Below are 20349 nucleotides of genomic sequence, written 5' to 3' on the forward strand. Positions count from 1 at the left end.
GAGACTCTTTGGTTTGGCTTGCCTGTAACGAATGGCTTATTGAAGGCTCTACAATGTCTCAGATCTGAGGCAGTAGAGGTGCCCTGCATCCAGTGTGTGTGTAAGCGTGTTCATCTACATGCAGGAGAAACAGCCTAAGAAATAATACACACACACCTTTCTCACCCCAGCAACCACTTAACATTCAAAAATACATTCCAAGAATTGATTTCCCATGTTATATACAGTTTTTTACCTATTGCAAAGTAAGTTACTAAAATATGTATCACCAATTCATTGTTTGCATTTTTGCACATGCAGAATCTTGAGTTTTTAATATAGGGATGCCAACTCCGCTTTCTACTGCCACTTGGAGCAGCAGTGGGAGAAAATTTTGAAAATATGGCCATTGGGCCTATGGAGTGATGACACTTCTGGGGAAATCCAGACACAACGTCAGTCCCCTCTAGGAATCATTGAACACTCTCTGGTTTTACCATAGATGTTCTGGTGATTCCTAGAGAGGCATGATATCACTTCCAGGTTTTCCATGGAAGTGATGACACACCATTACTGATAGCTGTGTCCCCCCTCTCCAGCATCCCCACAGGGTCTAGTGTTGGTTGCCAGGCAGAACCTGGTAACCCTATTTTAATATGACATTTGTCACAGAGTTTTCATTAAGCTGAAATCCTGGGAATATGTTTAAAAACATGTGGGGCAATAAGTCTATTCTTGGGTTTTTTCTTATTGGGAGAATATGGAGTGGAAAGATCCCAGGAGACCATAACTTGTCTGGTTGTCCATGGTGAGGAGTAATCATTTCCAAGTGACAAAGCAAAAAAACATCCTTTTCTTGGTTCTAGATATAACCTTTGACTGATGGGCTATTGAAAATGTTTATGGACTAGTGGACACTTTTGTGGGCTTATATGCAAGATTGGGGGAGCAACACTCATAGCTAAAAACTGAGGTGGTGTGTCTCTGGGATCCCCAACTTTCCCTTTCCTGCCATTGCTGTTTGAAATTGTACCCCAAGGACAAAAGTGTAATTGCAAAATAATACTGAGCAACTATATTTGATATTTGTTAAGTTGGTTCTTGTAGGTTATCCGGGCTGTGTAACCGTGGTCTTGGAATTTTCTTTCCTGACGTTTCGCCAGCAACTGTGGCAGGCATCTTCAGAGTAGTAACACTGAAGGACAGTGTCTCTCAGTGTCAAGTGTGTAGGAAGAGTAATATATAGTCAGAAAGGGGTTGGGTTTGAGCTGAGTACTGTCCTGCAAAAGTAATGTGCTAATCATTGTCCTGTAAGTATCAAGATAATGTGCTAATGAGGGTATGGTATGTTAATATGGAACCATTGTATCCTGAAGTGATCTGTTAATGTGTGTAATCCAAAGATAATCTGCATGGCTATTGTTGAATGTTGTCTTTGTTAGTCTGGAGGTTTTCAGAACAGGAAGCCAAGCCTTATTCATTCTTAAACTCTCTTCTTTTCTGTTAAAGTTGTGCTGATGTTTGTGAATTTCAATGGCTTCTCTGTCAATCTGACAAAATAGTTGGTAGAATTGTCCAGTCTTTCAGTGTCTTGGAATAAGACCCTGTGTCCTGTTTGTGTCAGTCCATGTTCAGCCACTGCTGATTTCTCAGGTTGGCCAAGTCTGCAGTATCTTTCATGTTCTTTTATCCTTGTTTGTATGCTGTGTTTTGTGGTTCCGATGTAAACTTCTCCACAGCTGCAAGGTATGCGATATACTCCTGCAGAGGTGAGGGGGTCTTTTTCGTCTTTTGCTGATCGTAGCATTTGTTGTATTTTCTTGGTGGGTTTAAACACTGTTTGTAGGTTATGCTATCTCTTAGGGGAGGGCTTAAAACGACACTATACCTGTCTCTCAATTCAATACGATGAACAGCCTAATCTTGCACATGTTGTTCAGGAGGCCCTACCAAGTTCAATGTAGTTTACTTCCTTCAGCACATTTAAATGCAGACATACTTCTTTAGGAGGCACAGATAGATCTTCGAGGCGAAGAGCCGCCTCTCCAGCGCGCGGCTGGCTGCGCAGGAATTGAGTATTGAATTGAGAGACAGGTATAGTGTCGTTTTAAACCCTATTCAACAATAGCCATGCAGATTAGCTTTGGATTACACACATTAACAGATCACTTCAGGATACAATGGTTCCATATTAACATACCATACCCTCATTAGCACATTATCTTGATACTTACAGTACAATGATTTGCACATTACTTTTGCAGGACAGTACTCAGCTCAAACCCAACCCCTTTCTGACTATATATTACTCTTCCTACACACTTGACACTGAGAGACACTGTCCTTCAGTGTTACTACTCTGAAGATGCCTGCCACAGCTGCTGGCGAAACGTCAGGAAAGAAAATTCCAAGACCACGGTTACACAGCCCGGATAACCTACAAGAACCAATGAATTCTGACCGTGAAAGCCTTCGACAATATTTGTTAAGTTGTTTGAAGACCAGCTTGTTCTCCAAGGGTCTTTATCCATGTGTGTGTGTTATGGTCTATCAAGTCACTTCTGACTTGTGATGACACTATGAATTAACATCCTGCAAAATGTCTTATCATTAACCGACTTGCTCAGATCTTGCAAACTGAAGGCTGTGGCTTCCTTTATCGAGTCCATCCATCTCATGTTGGATCTTCCTCTCTTCCTGCTACCTTCAACTTTTCCTAGCGTTATTGTCTTTTCCAGTGAGTCTTGTCTTCTCATATTGTGACCAAAGTGCAGTAGCCTCAGGTTCGCCATTTTAACATCTAAGGAAAGTTCAGGCTTGACTGGATCTAGAAAAAAAAACCCCATTTGTCTTTTTGCCTGCCTATGGTATCCATAAAAGTCTCTTCCAACCCCACATTTCAAATAATCAACTGTCATCCTGTCAGCTTTCATTGTTCAATTTTCATACCTATACATAGTAATGGGGATATTATAGTATGAATTATTTTGACCTTGGTCACCAGAGACATATCCTTACACTTAAGGATCTTTTTAGCTCCTTCATGGCTGCCCTTCCCAGTCTCAATCTCCTTCTGATTTCGTGGCTGCAGTCTCCCTTTTGGTTGATAAGGGAGCCAAAGAATAGAAAATATTTAGCAATTTCAATTTCTTAATTTAAGTGTGTAATTCTTCAGTAGTCATTACTTTTGTCCTCTTCAGCTGTAATATTGCTTTGCCAACTTCTGCTTTAACCTTCAACAGTAGCTGTTTCAAGTTTTCACTATTTTCTGCCAGGAGTGTGGTGTTATTTGCATGTCTCAAATTGTTAATATCCCTTCCATTAATTTTCACTCAACTTTCATCTATATCTAATTCAGCTTTCCTTATGGTATGTTCTGCATATAAATTTAACAGTCAGGGAGATAAAATTCATGCTTGTCTGACACCTTAGCCAATTGGAAACCATTCTGTTTCTCCGTATTCCATCCTAACAGTAGCCTCTTGATCACAGTATAAGTTATGCATTAAACCAATCAGATGTTGTTGCACACCCATTTCTTTTCAAAGCATCCATAGCTTTTTGTGATCCACACAGTCAAAAGCCTTGCTGTAATCTATGAAGCATAAACTGATTTTCTTCTGAAATTCTCGTGTGTGCTCCAGTAACCAATGTAAATTTGCTATATGATCTCTAGTGCCTCTTCCTCTTCTGAATCCAGATTGAACATCTGGCATTTCTCTTTCCATATATAGTAACAGTCTTTGATGTAAGATTTTGAGTATTGCTTTGCTTGCATGAGAAATTAATGCAATGGTTTCATAGTTGCTACAATCTTTGATGTCTCCTATTTTCCGAATTGGAATGAAGACTGAGCATTTCCAGTCTGTTGGCCATTGTATTGTATTCCATATTTGTTGGCATATTCTTCTTAAGATTTTGATGGACTCTGTTTCTGTGACTGGAAATAGGTCTATTGATATCCCATCTATGACTGGTGATTTATTTCTCCCAATTGCTCTCAGTGCAGCTTTCACTTCACTTTCTAAAATTGCAGGTTCTTCTTCAAAAAATTATTCTTGGAAGGAATCTGTCATCCTTTCATTTCTGTATAGTTTTTCAGTGTATTGTTCCCATCTTTTCTTGGGAACAATACTGTTCAGTTAATGTATTTCTGTTCAGTTAATGTATTTCTCTGTTGATCTTTCAGAATCTCTAGCCATGGTTTAAATTTCCCTTTGATTTCTTGGATCTGAGGAACAGATCTCTTGTTCTTCCCTTTTTGCTGTTCTCTTCTATTTCTTTACACTCGTTTTTATAATAGTTCTCTTTATCCATAGCTGTTAGCATTCACAGCTATGGGGAGATTTAACTTTCTCCCTAAAGCCACCAGGGAGAGTTGGCTGGTTGTTAACTACTGTATTTAACTCAATATGGTTTGTACTGTCTAGCCAACCAGAGAGAGTAACAGAGGACACCCAGCCCATTACTGCATTGCCCAAACCACAGACCGAGGTGATGTTGGCTTCCCAGGAACTGGAGTGCAGGCTAAAAATAGAGGGCAGCTTTTTGCTGGCTTCATCATCAATTGCAGTAGCCAGAAGGATGTGACTGTTTGCCAATAGGAGGGGAAGATCAATGTATAGAACAGCCAATGAGAAGCACCACTGGAGTTTGGCCCGTGGCCAGTGGAAAGGGAGTCAGATCAAGCTAATGGCAAAGGAGATTGTCTCCAGGGGAATAGGAAGACATTTTGCCTCCATTTTATGAGAAGTATGACCTGGGCAGACAGTTTTAAAACACCATGCATTTAAATAGTCAAGCATATTCGATAGGTGCCATGTCTTCCCCCTCTCCAGCAGCCAATCCAGCCAGTTGCTCAGCTGCCTTTCAGCACTAACTTCCCTTGCATTTTTCCTTCTTGCTACCCCCAAGGGAAAGTTGCCAATGGGATGACAGATGTTTTGCCACTCTATATTTTCTGCTATGCTAATCAATGAAACTTTTAAGTTTGCATGCAGGCTAACGAATTAAGGTATGAAAACAAGGCAGTGATCATCATATCCCCCCTCCAGAAGCGCAACACTTTCATAGCAAACTTGACGGAAAGTTACTGGTTGTTTCTGCTCCCTCTGCTGGCAAGAAATTAATGATGAGCCGAATGTAGCAGGACCACCAAGTGTGGCAGCAGAGTGTGGCTTCATGGCAAAGCACTGTCAAACCAGGAGCAAAATGTGGTTTGGAGCATGTATTTTCCAAAGGTATTAAGAGACACAGGGACAGCTTGGTTCGAGCTAACATATGCCCCATCTGTCTCTATTCACCAGAGAGAGAATCCCTATTTTCTGGTGCCTTTCCCTGCTAAGTCACTATCCTTGTTTTTGCCTTGATAAGATACCTTGTTAAAATACTGCTAGTGGAGTTGCTACAGTTGTCCTTATTTGGGGTTAATAACATAAGAACATAAGAAAGGCCTTCTGGATCAGACCAAGGCCCATCAAGTCCAGCAGTCTGTTCACACAGTGGCCAACCAGGTGCCTCTAGGAAGCCACAATCTCTCAATAGGTAGGGTAGATTAATCTTGCTCCAGAACAGATAAGGTGTTAATGCTTACATCTTGCTCCAGAACAGATAAGGTGTAAACCATGCTGTGCTCAGACTTCCATTTCACGTAGTGCAGCTGCGGAGGCATATTTTAAGCTGCTGTTAACGTTTTGTAGGACAATAACGATTTTCCAGTAGATGTTTAACAAACAGAACCATCACCTTCTTGGCCTTTAAATCAATGGAAGACAGGACTATTTGAGTGTAAAGGAAAACAGCAGGCAGCAAAAAAAGAAGAAGAAGCTTGAACAATGTATAATAATTGTGTGTGCACGCGCATACGGGAGAGCGAGACTCTCCCAATGATCTTTGGTATAGGAATGGGGCTTCACAACCATGTCCCTATTTTCATCTGTGAAATATTTGAGGGTGCAAAATGGTGGTTCCCTTAAAAATTAAGGAGAGTTTTGAGAGCACAGGTCCCTATGCTTGAAAAGGTTAGCCCAGCCCTTCTTCTTCGTACCCAGTCTTTTGCCATACCTGTCTTTCCATCCAGGGAGAAATGCAGATGCAAGGGTCAAAACTGCCATTAGTTCTGTGGGAGCCATTCCTTAATTCAGAATGCAGTTCTCCTCCCCATAGCATTACTGTTGTGAACACATCTAGGCCTTTTAAAGCTTCAAATGATCAACACAATAATAATAATAATAATCCAGTCTTCTCTTCTGTAGTGACTTTCTTCTGTTAACCAACTTATGAGGAGTCCTACTCGCAAGTTCTTCTTGTTAACTTAATGAGGAATTTTTGTGGCTGAAATTTTGCTTGGCCTAATGGCTGTAGAAGTGGACTTATTGGGAATCTAACTCAATTGTGCTAGAGGGGGTTAGGGTGGCTTTGCTTTATAAGTGTAGCATCCGCTCAGTTTCGTGATTGCTGGGTAAGTAATCGGCTTCATCTAATGAGTGCCGCTGCCACTGGGTAATAAAGCAACCATGCAATGAGATGGGCAGAACACTTTCTATCCATTGGCACAAATGCATTATTTATACAGTATAAATCTGATAAAGAATTATTCTGTGTTTCAAAACAAAAGTGCTATTTTTGAAACAAAACTCCAAATGACCTTGTTAAATCTTTTGCCGTGGAAACCAAACACCACTGTTCTTCTATTCTGACAATATTAAGGTAGGCAAAAGGTAACAAACCAGTTTGTGTGTATTATAAAGTGCTGTCAAGTCACAGCTGGCTTATGGTGACTCCAGCTGGGGTTTCAAGGTGAGTGATTAAGCAGAGATCGCTTGCTATTGCCTTCCTCTGCAAAGTCTTCCTTGGTGGTTTAGCATCCAAGAACCGAACCAACTTAGCTTCCAAGATATGACAAGATCGGGCTATACTATACCATTCCACATCCCCACAAACCAGGTTATACTCCTTTTATTCAAGTCATTAAAAAGTTGGAGTCAAAGACTCATGGGTATAGTCCCTGACTTTGTCCTGATTGGGAACTTTAATAAGACGGTTCCAGGCTTTGTGTTAATCACCTCTGTAATGTACAAGGTTTGTTATAATCCTTATTCACTATAGCCCTTTTCAGACATTACAGCTCATGCATACTGGGAGGCTGGCAACTGCACATAGATCCTCTGAATAAGCACAGTTGCTATGTTGATTGAAAGGGGCACCGTGAAGATTTGGTACCGTGCAACTTTGGTACACATAAACCAGAAACCTGAAAAATCAAGATTGCATGTATCATGTACAGAGACTGTAAGCACATGTAAAATCTGTGCATTGCCCCTTACAGGAAATATGGCAAGTCAGGAGACCCATATATGCTCCCCTTGGAAGTGCAATTTGAATGTAATAAGTAATAATAACGGTTATTCCTATTGTGATGGCAGAAGCTGATTCCATGAGAGAGAACTTGCCTGCTGGAAGAATTGCATGGGGTTTTGGGAAATGTGTGTTCCCAAATGTATGAAGATCCAGGTCTAAATGGATCTGAGGAGAAAATGCTCAAATCCATGGCCAGCATCCCACACTTATACTTTTATGAGAAGTTAACACTAACGAGGCTGCAATTTTACGTTTGCATTGAGACTTTCTTCCAAGTAAACATTCTTAATATCAAGCCATTAATGTGAAATACATTAATGTGAAATACTGTTCGGGAATATGCAAAGCACAGATCATACTGCTAGAAACTACCTTGCTCCCTTCTTGTTATTATTTTTTGCCTGGAGCTACTTGTGAGAAATATCCTGTTGCTTTCCATTCATTTCCCAGTTCTGTACCTTATACTTACTCTGTTCAAGTATTTCATGGAGGGAGGTGTCCAGGGCTGTGCTTACTGTCCCTGGCCCCAATATCTATACATTCAAGGTTCACTTTCCAACAGGGCCTATGTGTAAGTCTGGACCCTCTGGTTTCTAGGGTCCTGAATAACATATGCAGGATCCACATAGGGTCGCCAGCCTCCAGGTGGTGGCTGGAGATCTCCCACTATTACAATTGATCTCCAGATGACAGAGATCAATTCACCTGGAGAAAATGGCTGTGTTGGCAATTGGATTGAAGTCCCTCCACTCTCCAAACCCTGCCCTCCTCAGGCTCCACCCCTAAAATCTCCAGGTATTTCCCAACCCAGAGCTGGCTACCCTGGAGCCACAGCATTTTTAGATAAGCATGTACAGGTCCCATGAAAACATGAACCTTGAATATGTGAAGATCAGGGGTTGGATCTGTAGGTACAATTATGATTACATATTCAAATGAATGTCTGTGTAAGGCTTACTATTTCTGTATTGCATAACATGTAGTATTCACAATTATTATTTATTTAGTATATTACCCAGCCCATTCTTAGCATACATGATTCTCCTGTGATGTAGGCTGGATAAGTGTGAGTGGCTGGCTCAAGGTTCCCCAGCGTACTTCCATGGCAGAGTGGGTATCTGAACCTAGATCTCCAGAGCCTAATTCAACATTAACCTCTACAACAGCTGCAACAAAACAAACAGCTGTTGGACAGCCGCACCCACATATTACCTTGACAATCTTTGGAGCTCCAAAGGCAACTACCATACATATAGACATGTGAAATTAAAACATCCCATTAAAAAAAATGCTAAAGAACTTTTAGGGCTTCCTGCAGCTTTGATGTATTGGGGGGGGGACGCTCCTATTCACATTGCTTGGCCTCTGTTTTATAACTTTGTTGTCATTGCATATTCATTGAGGGTAATCCATTGACAGGATGACCTAGAGATACATTACCACACTTACAGCGGATTCCTGAAAGGAATCCCTGCGCTGGTTTTAGGTGGCAACCCAGCGGTGTTGCTTCCTAAAGAGATTTTGGCACCGCCAAAACCCCTAACCAGCACCAAAAGCCCGTGCAACCCAGCAAAAAGCTGGCGTATCTTTAAAAAAACAAAATGGGGCGGTCCCGAGCTGAAACGGCTCAGGAGGCCGACTAATGTTGGCCCTGCCTCCCACCCGGTGCCAGAACGCCCCGGGAACGCCTCCCGGGGCGCCAGAACGCCTCCCGGCTTGCCGCCGCAGCCTGTGCTGGCGTCCGTAAGCCTAGGCAAAAGGTAACACCTATGCTGCAAAATGTACTAGAACAGGGGTCTGCAAACTGCGGCTCCCGAGCCGCATGCGGCTCTTTGGCCCATTGAGTGCGGCTCTCCGAACTTGGTTCGGAGCCCCTGCTCTTGTGCCTGCTCATGCTGGCAGCCGGGCTGCGGAGCCGGCACGCCTGAGAGAGAGAGAGAAAGAGCGAGCACGAGAAAGCAGACGAGCGGGCGCACTGTCTCCCCCCCACACACACCAAGGAGAATGGCCGGGTCCCCCTTGCCCTCAATGGTTGGGAGGCTAAAGCCTCCCCTCCCCTCTAGCCGCACGATTGCTGGGCAGGCGGCTCGGCGGTTCCTGCCCCCCCCGCCTATCAGCTGTTGGGCGGGGCGGTCTTCCTTTGGTAGACCTGGCCTCCGGCTGAATCCCATTGGGAGGCCATGTCTACCCACTGGCTTTCTTGGCGGTAGACCTGGACTCCGAGGAGGGGAAAAGTCTCCTTTCAGAGGTCAGGTCTACCCATTGGCTTCTATGGGCCTCCGGAGGCCAGGTCTACTGCCAAGAAAGCCAATGGGTAGACCTGGCCTCCCAATGGGCCGGAGGCCAGGTCTACCAATAGGCTTTTATGGCAGTAGACCAGGCCTCCAGACGAGGACTCCGGACGGGGAGGGGGAAATGGCAGGGACTTACAATTTATTTTTTATCAATAAATAAGATCACTATTAAGTGATGATATCAAGTTTTATTCAGTGTACCTATAGTTGAATTAAGACTTAAAACTTTAATTAAAGTTTATTAAGTTAATAAACAGTGTACCTACCTATATAAGAAATTTGGCTCTCAAAAGAAATCTCAATCGTTGTACTGTTGATATTTGGCTCTTTTGACTAATGAGTTTGCCGACCCCTGTACTAGAACAAGAAAAAACACACAGCACGGGGCTCAGTGATATAGAAGACATAATCAATGCTTATTTATATGTGATTACAATTGCTCACTTCATAAATCATGTAGTATACAATTCATATAACAAATGTGATTAACTAATACAAGAACACTCCTATATACATAGAAAGATTGACTCACATTCCAAAGGCAACACAGTGTGACAACGTGCTGGCGTCCGTAGGCGGGCGGGAGGCTGCAGCGGCGTCCTGGCCCAGCGCTGCGGCGGCGGCAGCCAGGGACCAGCATCTGGGCCTGCACGCCGGCGCTGGGGCCACTAACGCCGGCTTGCACCTTCCGGGCACTGGTGGCATGGGCCCCTGCGCTGGCAGAGGCCAGCGTCGGCCTCCTAAGGCCTTTCAGCCCAAATTTCAGGAATGGGCTGTTAGAAAGTCCCTAGATGTCTGGCTGCCAGAAAGTAATAGTGATGACCATGATTTACCCTATAGCTTTCATTCATTTTCCTTTGATGCTTCCAACCTTGAGTCCATTAATGGAATGGACTATTTGTCCGGCCCAGTGTGGAAGCTCTTGTGTTATTTATACGTAGGGGATGTTTAGGAAGAATACACATTTTAAACTTTCCATTTCCCTTTTCTTTGCAGATGATGTTTCCCCATATTTCAAGACAGAGCCGGTGCGTACCCAAGTCCATCTGGAGGGGAACCGTTTGGTCTTGACCTGTATGGCGGAAGGCAGCTGGCCTCTGGAGTTCAAGTGGCTGCACAACAACAGGGAGCTAACCAAATTCTCCTTAGAGTACAGGTATGTCTTGACTGGCCTTTTACTCTCATGTGGTCTGTGTGGCTGCAATGAACATCCCTTCCTTCCGCCTCCAGCCCTGCCCCTGCGGGCTGTTGTCTTTCATTATCTCCATGGTAGCAGAAGCCCTTGGGGCACGTGTCTTCAAATCTCAGCTTGTGCACAAGAGCTGTTTGTGGTTTTTAATCAATTTATTTTCTTGTGAAGCAGCTGAAAAGGTGGATGGGAGGGGGAATGCTCAAATGTTGTTTGCCGCATGCAAAGGTCATGCACAGAATATAAGAAGCATGAAATTTCCCAAGAGCTAGAAAGGTGGGGCATAGCAGCCATGTCCACAGCAAACAGGGATGCATTGATGGACTAATCAGTCAGCTTCTAGAACTAGCTAGAGGGGAGGGGCTGAGGCTCAGTGGCAGAGCATCTGCTTGGCATGCAGAAGGTCCCAGGTTCAATCCCTGGCATCTCCAGTTAAAGGGACCGGGCACGTAGGTGACGTGAAAGACCTCTACCTGAGACCCTGGAGAGCTCCTGCTGTTCTGAGTAGACAATACTAACTTTGATTGACCAAGGGTCTGATTCAGTATAAGGCAGCTTCATGTGTTCATATGTTCAACTAGACATTGGGAGGTTTGAAGCTCATGAATTTTGAAAGCCAAAATGAAGGGAACTCCTAGTGCAAGTGATATTAATTCCTATTTCAGCCACATTAACTCTGCCGTTTCTCAAAACTGAACACAGTGACACAAATAGCTAAGTGGGCACCCCTCTCTCCATATTGTTGGCCTTTCACTAACTTCCTTGGAAGAAGTAAAACATCATTGAAGGACTGCTTGAAGAGTTACTTGAAGAAGTAAACAACATTGTGTGACATCACATTTTTAGACCAGGGTGGTGCTGTCAACCAAAGTAGATGCCTTCTCCTGTTCTTGGTTCTGTCTTTGAATCCCAGAAGTAAAACCTGTGATTATACTCTGTCTAGCTATTGCTCATGCTCTCAAATTATTCAAATATGTATGGGCCTTGAAGTCAAAGTTCCTGCTGAATGGAAGGAGTGGCCATTAATAAATATTTTGCTGCTTGACAACTGCTGCTTTCTGTTATTTTCAAAGAGGGAACAACCATTTCTTGATTGTCCTATTTTGCCTCAATATTACTTCAGATCTAGTTTTTGCATAGCGCATAATTTTAACTTCGTTAGGAAGATAAAGGCTTCCTCCATTAAACTCTTCAGAGTGAAACAAATTATGGATGGGATTTAACGGCACACCTTCAGAAACTGTACTGAGATGGAGGGCTGCACAAGGTAAGCATCAGGGGTGAGGACATCATTGGGAGCTCACTTTCCAGAGCATTTGTCAAGAACCACACAGAGCGACCAGCACCTATCAATTTAAAATCCACTTCCCACAGAAATTGGTCCTAGTTGGCTATTCAGAGGTTTCCTGTTCCTCACCATCAGAAGAACATGCAAATGATCCTTTCCAGCATGAGGTCCTACAAACTGCAGGTGTGATCCTAGCTGGCTTAAACCTTCCCTAATAGGAAGACACCCTGTCTTGATTTAAAGACCCTCCCCACCTCATCTGGTGAGCCACTCCTGTGTTTTAATTACTGTTGCTGCTAGGAAATAAATGTACTTATTTTAAGCTTGTCCAATTACATCTCCCAGCTGTTAGCCCCCTGACTGCAAGTCTGAACAGCATGCTATAGAGTTGCGATGTTCAAATATTTATGCATATTGATCATATCCGCCTCTCAGTCTTCTCATGGTTGAGCCAAATAGATCAAATTCTCAGTGAGAGAAGGTGGGGAAAGGGTGAGCAGAAAACATTTGGAAGTGTTTGCCCTTTCTACGCAATTGTTTTTGTTACAGTTCTTGATTGCAAAAGACCAGAGCAGCACTTGTTGATGGAGGCACAATCACTTCACTTCTTCCAGTCCAGGTTTCTTTTGTGGATCAACAAGGGAGAGCCATCGGCATTGCCCCCAGCAAGTCAGTTTGCCCTCTCCTCCCTGTTTGTTGCTCTAAAGTGATGGGGACAGAGGTACTTACTGCATAGGCTTTTGAGACCTTAAATCATGCAGTAGGCCTGTATTGTTCTCCTACCTCCTACCTCCCTTTCATCTGCATATTTATCCAGCCTTGGGTGAAGCCATTGGAGTTAGTCTCATCTGGAGTTCCTTGACCTGAACAAACATTACACTGTTCACAAGATAGACAAAATGCATAGTGGCTAAGAGACTGAGCTACAAATCAGGAGTTGCCTGGTTCAAATTTCAACTTGGCCCTGAACACATTGGGCAAGCCTCTCTCTCTCTCAGCCTCACACCCACACCTGTGATAATGAGGATAATCATGGGCACCTATGTGTTTAAATGATACATGAGACACTTTTAATGTATATGAGGCACTTATGAATATTTTTAAGGCTCTGCTGTATTAAGACTGAGAGACACATGCCTATCTGTTGGCTAAAAGGGGCATGTGGTGATGATCAAGACAGTAGAAGCTAGGGTTGCCAAGTGCCAGGTGGTGGTGGGCAAACCCCCGCCAATCCACCTGGCCACCTGCTGACCAGCTGAGGGTCGGTGGTCAATCTGTGCAGGCAGGGACAAGTCACTTCCGGTTCACATCCGGAAGTGCTGCATTGCAAAGGGCCGGTTTCCACTCAAACTCCCAGTTTGAGGGGTAAAGGCCTGTTGCGATGCGGCATTTCCAGGTGTAAAATGCATCACAAGGGGCCATTTGAGTGAAAAACAGCCCCTTGTGGTGCGTTTTACACCCGGAAGTGCCCATCGCAACAGGCCTTTACCACTCAAACTGGGAGTTTGAGTAGAAACCAGCCCTTTGCAATGCAGCACTTCCGGGAGCGCTCGACACCCCCCCACACACATACCTCCACTCCAAAAACTTCCCGCCGAAGAAGAAGAGGGACCTGGTAAGCCTAGTAGAAACACTTGTTTAAATCTGCCCTTGGGAACTATAGCAGGAGTTACTATCCTTGGTCCAGTACAAGCTGCCAACTTGTAGCAACCATATACAGTGTAAGTGCAGTGCACTGCTGAAAGCTTTTAATAACATCATATTAATTACTGCCCCCCCCCCCGCCGCTCAAAAAAGAAGCACCTACTTTTCTTTCAGTATCTGTGCCTAGAGAAGTATTATTGTTTAAGTTTCGCTCCACAGACAAAAGGGCTATCTTTGACTTCTTTGGGCAGATGGAAACTGCATTTTCTTCCCTGGGCCCATGATTCCAAGAGATGTCACCTTGTGCATTAGTAAAACACACATGACGAGATACCATCGCACAAGCACAACTGTCAAACTGGGATTCACTGCTTATTAATTTGCTCAGCACTCGCCCTTCTCTGCTAATTAGCTACTGTTTTGTCTGGGCACACTAAAGATAAAAGGCTCCTTTCCTCCTAACTGTTCTCAGACCTGGTGCTTTTCTAGTGTTCCCTCTTCAAATAGCTTGTTAATTACGCTCCATTCTGGTTGTTATCATTTATTTATCCTTTATTGGTAACTCTGCTACCTGGATGACAGCAGTCTCTCCATTCCAAAAACCTGCCTGTCTCTTCCTGTCTCCACTTGGTTCCTGTTAGTAATTTGAAAAGAAAGCAAGTGTCATGGAGTCATGAACACTCGGGGCTTGTCATCAAATCAAGCCAGGCATTTCTCTGTCTCTCCTCTCTCTGTGTGTATATATGCGGGACCCTCTCCATTTTAATCAATAATTCAGCCGGAGACAAGCAATTTTCCCATTTAAAGACATCAAACTTGAGGCATCTTGCTGTCAAGACAGCACCTCCTCACTCTAGGACCCTAGGAAGGAAGGAAGGCAGTGTGCAGTCCCTTTACTGACAGCTGCTGAAAAGGGCCTTTGGACGCCAGACCCCCACACCATGCCCTATGGAAAGCATCTTCCCATTAGAGAGGCAAAAGAACTAGTGCTATTTATTTGTTCAGAAATGATTTGGAATGGGGGGGGGGTGCACTGTTGTAGCCAAGTTTGTAGACAATACCAAATTATTCAGGATGGCGAAAACAAGGCAGATTGTGAAGAGCTACAGGAAGAGTTAGCTAAATTGGGTGAGTCAGTAACAAAGTAGCAAATGAAGTTCAGTGTGGGTACCTGTAACGTGATGCATACTGGAGCAAAAAAAATCCTTATTTGCAATATGTACTGATGGGATCTGAACTGGCTGAGACTGAGATTGAAAAATATCTTGGGGGTGTAGTGGAAAGCTCGATTAAAATGTCAACTGAATGTGTGGCAACAGTGAAAAAAGACAAACTCCATGCTAGGAATTATTAGGGAAGGGGTTGAAAATAAAACTGCTAATATCATAATGCCCTTGTATGAAGTTTTGCTGCCTTCTCATTTGGAATTCTGTGTGCAATTCTGGTTGCTGTCTCAAAAACGATATTGCAGAGCTGGAAAAAGTACAGAAGAGGGCAACCAAGATGACTAGGGGGGTTGGAACAACTTCCCTATGAGGAAAGTCTAGAAAAAAAGATGGCTAATGGGAGACACTCTAGAGCAGGGGTGGGGAACGTCAGGCCCGGGGCCGTTTAAGGCCCGCGAAGTCATTTGGTCTGGCCCTTTGTGGGCCCTGGCAGATCTCTAGCTCAGAAGGATCTAAGACTGGCGATCTGCCCCCTCCCGCGGACAGGAATAGCCTCTGTTCAAGGCGGATGTGAGTTTGTTTTGCCGAGAAAAGGAACCTTTTTCCCCCCTTGCAGAAGAGTTGTTAGCTATGGAGCTGCTAGGACCGCCCAAGAAACTGTGTTAGCCCTTTCCCACCTGGGCCATGGAGAAACGTATTCCCTCTGTACTACAAGAGGGCTGGGGGCGGAAGTGGCAACAGTGGAGGGGTTAAAGGGGGCAGGGCGAGTTCTTACCCAGTGTGTCCTCATTTCATCCCTGCAGGCAGAGGTAGCTAGAGCCAGCTGTAGAATCCGATCCTGACCATGCGGAGCAGGAGCAACTCTGGCGTGTGGGTGGATGGCTATACCTGGCTGGTGTAACAGACCATCCTGTGCCACCGGTTGGATGCCTGCCTGCTTGCCTACGTGGGAGGGGTGTTATTTGGGGCAGCTGCCTGCTTGGGGCTTGGACGGCTAATTTTTAAGTTGATAATTTTGTATAGCCCGCAAACGATGTTATAAATATCCAAATGGCCCTTGGCGGAAAAAAGGTTTCCCATCCCTGGTCTAGAGGTTTATAAAGTTATGCTTGGGTTAGATAAAGTAGACAGAGGGAGCTTTTTCTTCCTCTCCCATAAAACTAGAACTCAGGGGCACTCAATGAAATCGTTGGGAAACAGTTTCAGAACTGACAATATGAAATACTTCTTTACTCAATGAGTAATTCAGCTGTGCAATTCACTGCCAAGGAAATGAATGCGTCCACGAGCATCCATAGCTTTTAAAGGACATTAGATTCATGGAGGACAGCTTCATTGACGGCTACCAGCCATGGTGACTAAAAGGAGTCTCCATATGCAGAGGCAACAACCTCTGCATACCAGTGCTAGGAAGCAGCATCAAGGGAAGGCCTTCGCCTCTATGCCCTGTTCATTTGGCCTTCCAAGACAATTGGTTGGCCACTGTGGAAACTGGACTAGATGGACCCCTGGACCACTCGCCTGATCCAGAGGGTTCTTCTTGGATGCTTATCTTCTGACAAATATTTATTTGAAATTTTTATACTCTGCCTCTTTGTTAAAATGTGCTTGGGACAACCTACAATGTTACATTTAAAAATAACAAAGAAATTAAATTATCCCCACCCCAGCCACTGGCAATTCCAGTGCAGACCTGTGCCCTGCCTGGACTGCTGATAGACTTCCTGATCTGCCAATAGCCTGGTTTCACATGAGACAAACATTTTGGATGAATGAACATCTACAGAAGGAGCAGGATTGTAGTGGCATTCCCCATCCTGTCCCAACCTGGGTGCATTCACTTGATAACCAACATATGAACAACTCTCTCCACATGATTGAGAACCTTGCTTACTCAGGGTTCCTGGCTGCACATGTATACAATTGTGCTCCAATTTTTATTTTGGGCCTTCCGCCACAATTATACTTCTGCACCAACACATATACGTGTGCAAGCACATGTGCATGCATAAATTCAATCAACCATCCCAAGAGTTTGTCTGAAAAGAGCCACTACAGTGCTTTTAAATTCCAGAATGGATTAATTCACAACTGCCACTTCCCCCCATTGCTTTTATATTCACAATTATTAAATCAGATTGTGTCCAATTCAAAAGCTTGGTGGGTGGCATGGTTGCTCCCCAAATCCCTTTTCCGTGGTACCAATATAGCCAAACATTTACATCCACTTTTTGCTTTGATGCATTGGGTAGTATCCACATTGGTGCTGCACCTCTGTGGGCAGTGCTGGCATAAGCATTTTCCATGGGACCTAGCAAATTCTCTTGCAAAGTATATTTATTCCTGCAGCCATGTGGAGACCCCTATTCTGGAAGTTAATTCTTAGCAATTGTTATGCTGCTGCACAAAATATTTGTGTCCAGCTTTAGAACTGCTACTGCATTTACATAAGCCTGCTTGAAAGAATGGGGAGGGAGGAATCCACCCTTAGCCAGCCTCTGTGCACTGACACTATCAGGGTTTGCTGGTGGCCACTGTCCCAGATAATCAGGTGAAGGAAGCTGCCATGAGAAACAGCCTGTCAGCTGAGTGGGGAGGACAGGAGTAAGTGATATGGTCTACCGTAAGTTCATGTTTGTAAAGCTGCAGCTACTGGGAGAAAGGGTAGCAACCTGGGAGGAAGGGCAGGATTGTCTCATGATGAGGCATGTTCCTTAGACTGAACAGTAACCCTGGGGCTGAAGCTTTATAGATAGGGTTGCCAACCTCCAGGTACTAACTAGAGATCTCCAGCTATTACAACTGCTCTTCAGCCAATAGCGATCAGTTCATCTGGAGAAACTGGCCACTTTGGCAATTGGACTCTATGGCATTGAAGTCCCTCCCCTCCCCCAACCCTGCTCTCCTCAGGCTCCACCCCAAAAACCTCCTGCCAGACTTTCTTTCCTTCCTACAACTACAACAGTATCAGTAAAAGGGATATAGATAGTAAAGAGAAGCAATAAGGATAAGGTTGATTTGGTGGATTCGAAAAGAAAACTCCCTGGGTTCAAACTTCATAAGCTCTTCTGCAGAGCCCAAGTCCAACTTGCAGAAACCTGACCTGCATCCCTATTGCATTGTTTTCTAACCTAAGCTTACCCAGCGGCAGTAGGGTGGCTTCGGGTTGCCAACCTCCAGGTACTAGTTGGAGATCTCCTGCTATTACAACTGATCTCCAGCCAATAGAGATCAGTTCACCTGGAGAAAATGGCCACTTTTGCAATTGGACTCTATGGCATTGACGTCCCTCCCCTCCCCAAACCCCACCCTCCTCAGGCTCCACCCCAAAACCTCCCACTGGTGGCGAAGAGGGACCTGGCAACGCTAGTGGCTTCATGGTGGGTCTTTGTTAGCCCCTAGGCATTTCTATGAGGCTGTCAAACACTTTGGAAAAGGTAGACAGGGGCTCTAGGTCAGTGAGTGATAAAGTACATGGTTTGCAGGCAGAAGGACCCCAGTTCAATTCCCAGCATTCTACTTAGTGACTTAGGAAATTGACATTGGGAAGATCTTCCTTTGCCCGATACCCTAGAGCTGTGCCACTCTGAGTAGACCATAGTAGTGTAGATGGACCAATGGACTAAGGCAGTTTTTTGTGTTCACATATAATATCTATGGTTCTTAATATCCCTACTAGAGCTCTCAGGAACTATGGAACCTATGGCTACCCCTAGCATCAACTAGACCCTAACAGAAGTCTGGATACATTTGGGAATAGATAAGAGAGGCTGCAGCCGGAATTGGGGCCACTGAGGCCTGTAAGGCTCACCATACTCTTAATTTACAGTGGGTAGCCATGTTAGTCTGTCTGCAGTAGTAGAAAAGAGCAAGAGTCCAGTAGCACCTGAAAGACTAACAAAAATATTTTCTGGCAGGGTATGAGCTTTCGTGAGCCACAGCTCACTTCTTCAGATACAGCTAGAATGTAGTCTTTAAGGTGCTTCTTGTTAGTCTTTAAGGTGCTACTGGACTCTTGCTCTTTTCATACTCTTAATGACATACTTTGAAGAGCCATTGATCCTTGAGGTTTTAAAATGATGTTGAGCATCCAAAAATTAATTAATTAAGCCCGTAGCACACTTGTACCAAATGTCACCGAAGCCCATTCCCATCTTCACATGCAGGTGGAAGGAAATGGATACTGAATATCCTAAGCATAGAGCTTCAACCTGCCTGCCTCGAACACATGTTCCACTTGCTGCAACCTTTCAAGTTCAATTCTGCATCATTCCAACCACTGAAGTATGCGTAAGCCAAAGGAACAGAACATGTTACAAGAGCCTAGAGATGTGCTTGTTCAGTCTCATTCCATTCAGCCTTTGATCATTTAGCCCAGACAGTGATAACACATCAGAGGTGGATCATTTGGGGGGTGGACAGGAGACAATTATTGTTTTTGTTTAGATTTAATTAAATCAATTAATTTAGAGTACTTTTCTACTCCCTGGTTATAAATGTGTGCTGTCACAAGTGCTCACCTCAGTGCTAAACAGCAAAAACAAAGTAACCTAGTTCTCTTATACCATTTCTAACATGCCTGGAGGGTCTATTTGAAGATCAGCAGCTGTGTAATAGAAAGATCCAAACACTTTAGGGACTTCTGTGTTGTTGTTGGTGTTGTTTTTGCTATTGTTAAGATTAAAATGCGTTTAAACAATTGCACTAAGCAGCAGCATCCAGTGTTAAAGAAAGCACAAATCATTTGACTGGGTTGATTTTGCCACTATCAGTGGGAAAGTTATTTTTGCCACTGGCAGTCATTGTAAATTAGAAAGCCAGCATATTGAATTACAAAGTGCCCTTCTGAAATTGTGGAATGGATAGATGTAGCACTCCTTACCTCCGTGGTACCTGCTGAACATATCAGAGAGATCCATATTCACAATTCCCACCAACCAAAACAGTTACATGGCTACTGTATGCCCTGCCGACCACCCCAAACACACACACACACACACACAAATAATATATATTTACAATATAACCTTTTAAATTACCAGAGTACCTCTGAGCATGTAAGCCAGCATGGTGTAGTGGTTAAGCGCGGTGGTTTGGAACGGTGGAGTCTGATCTGGAGGACCGGGTTTGATTCCCCACTCCTCCACATGAGCGGCGGAGGCTACTCTGGTGAACTGGATTTGTTTCCCCACTCCTACACACGAAGCCAGCTGGGTGGCCTTGGACGAGTCACACTCTCTCAACCCCACCTACCTCACAGGGTGTCTGTTGTGGTGGGGAGGGAAAGGGAAGGTGACTGTAAGCTGGTTTGATTCTTCCATAAGTGGTAGAGAAAGCCGGCATATAAAAACCAACTCTTCTTCTTCTTGTTTCTCACCACTGTTGTGGAACAGGCAGACCTTGTGTATCTGGAGTGATGCTGAAGGATTG

At 44.2% G+C, this 20349-nt stretch overlaps 1 protein-coding gene across 1 annotated transcript in view; it reads left to right on the forward strand.

Annotated features, from left to right (window-relative positions):
* SDK2 (sidekick cell adhesion molecule 2) overlaps positions 1-20349 on the forward strand; it is a 408808-nt gene that overhangs the window by 226659 nt on the left and 161800 nt on the right. Inside the window, exon 2 of the mRNA XM_056856751.1 lies at positions 10629-10788. Within this exon, the coding sequence (XP_056712729.1) occupies positions 10709-10788 (80 nt within the window). The 5' untranslated portion in view covers positions 10629-10708. The remainder of the gene's footprint in view (positions 1-10628; positions 10789-20349) is intronic.

Source organism: Euleptes europaea, chromosome 1 (assembly GCF_029931775.1).
Source record: "Euleptes europaea isolate rEulEur1 chromosome 1, rEulEur1.hap1, whole genome shotgun sequence".
NCBI classification, from domain to species: domain Eukaryota; kingdom Metazoa; phylum Chordata; class Lepidosauria; order Squamata; family Sphaerodactylidae; genus Euleptes; species Euleptes europaea.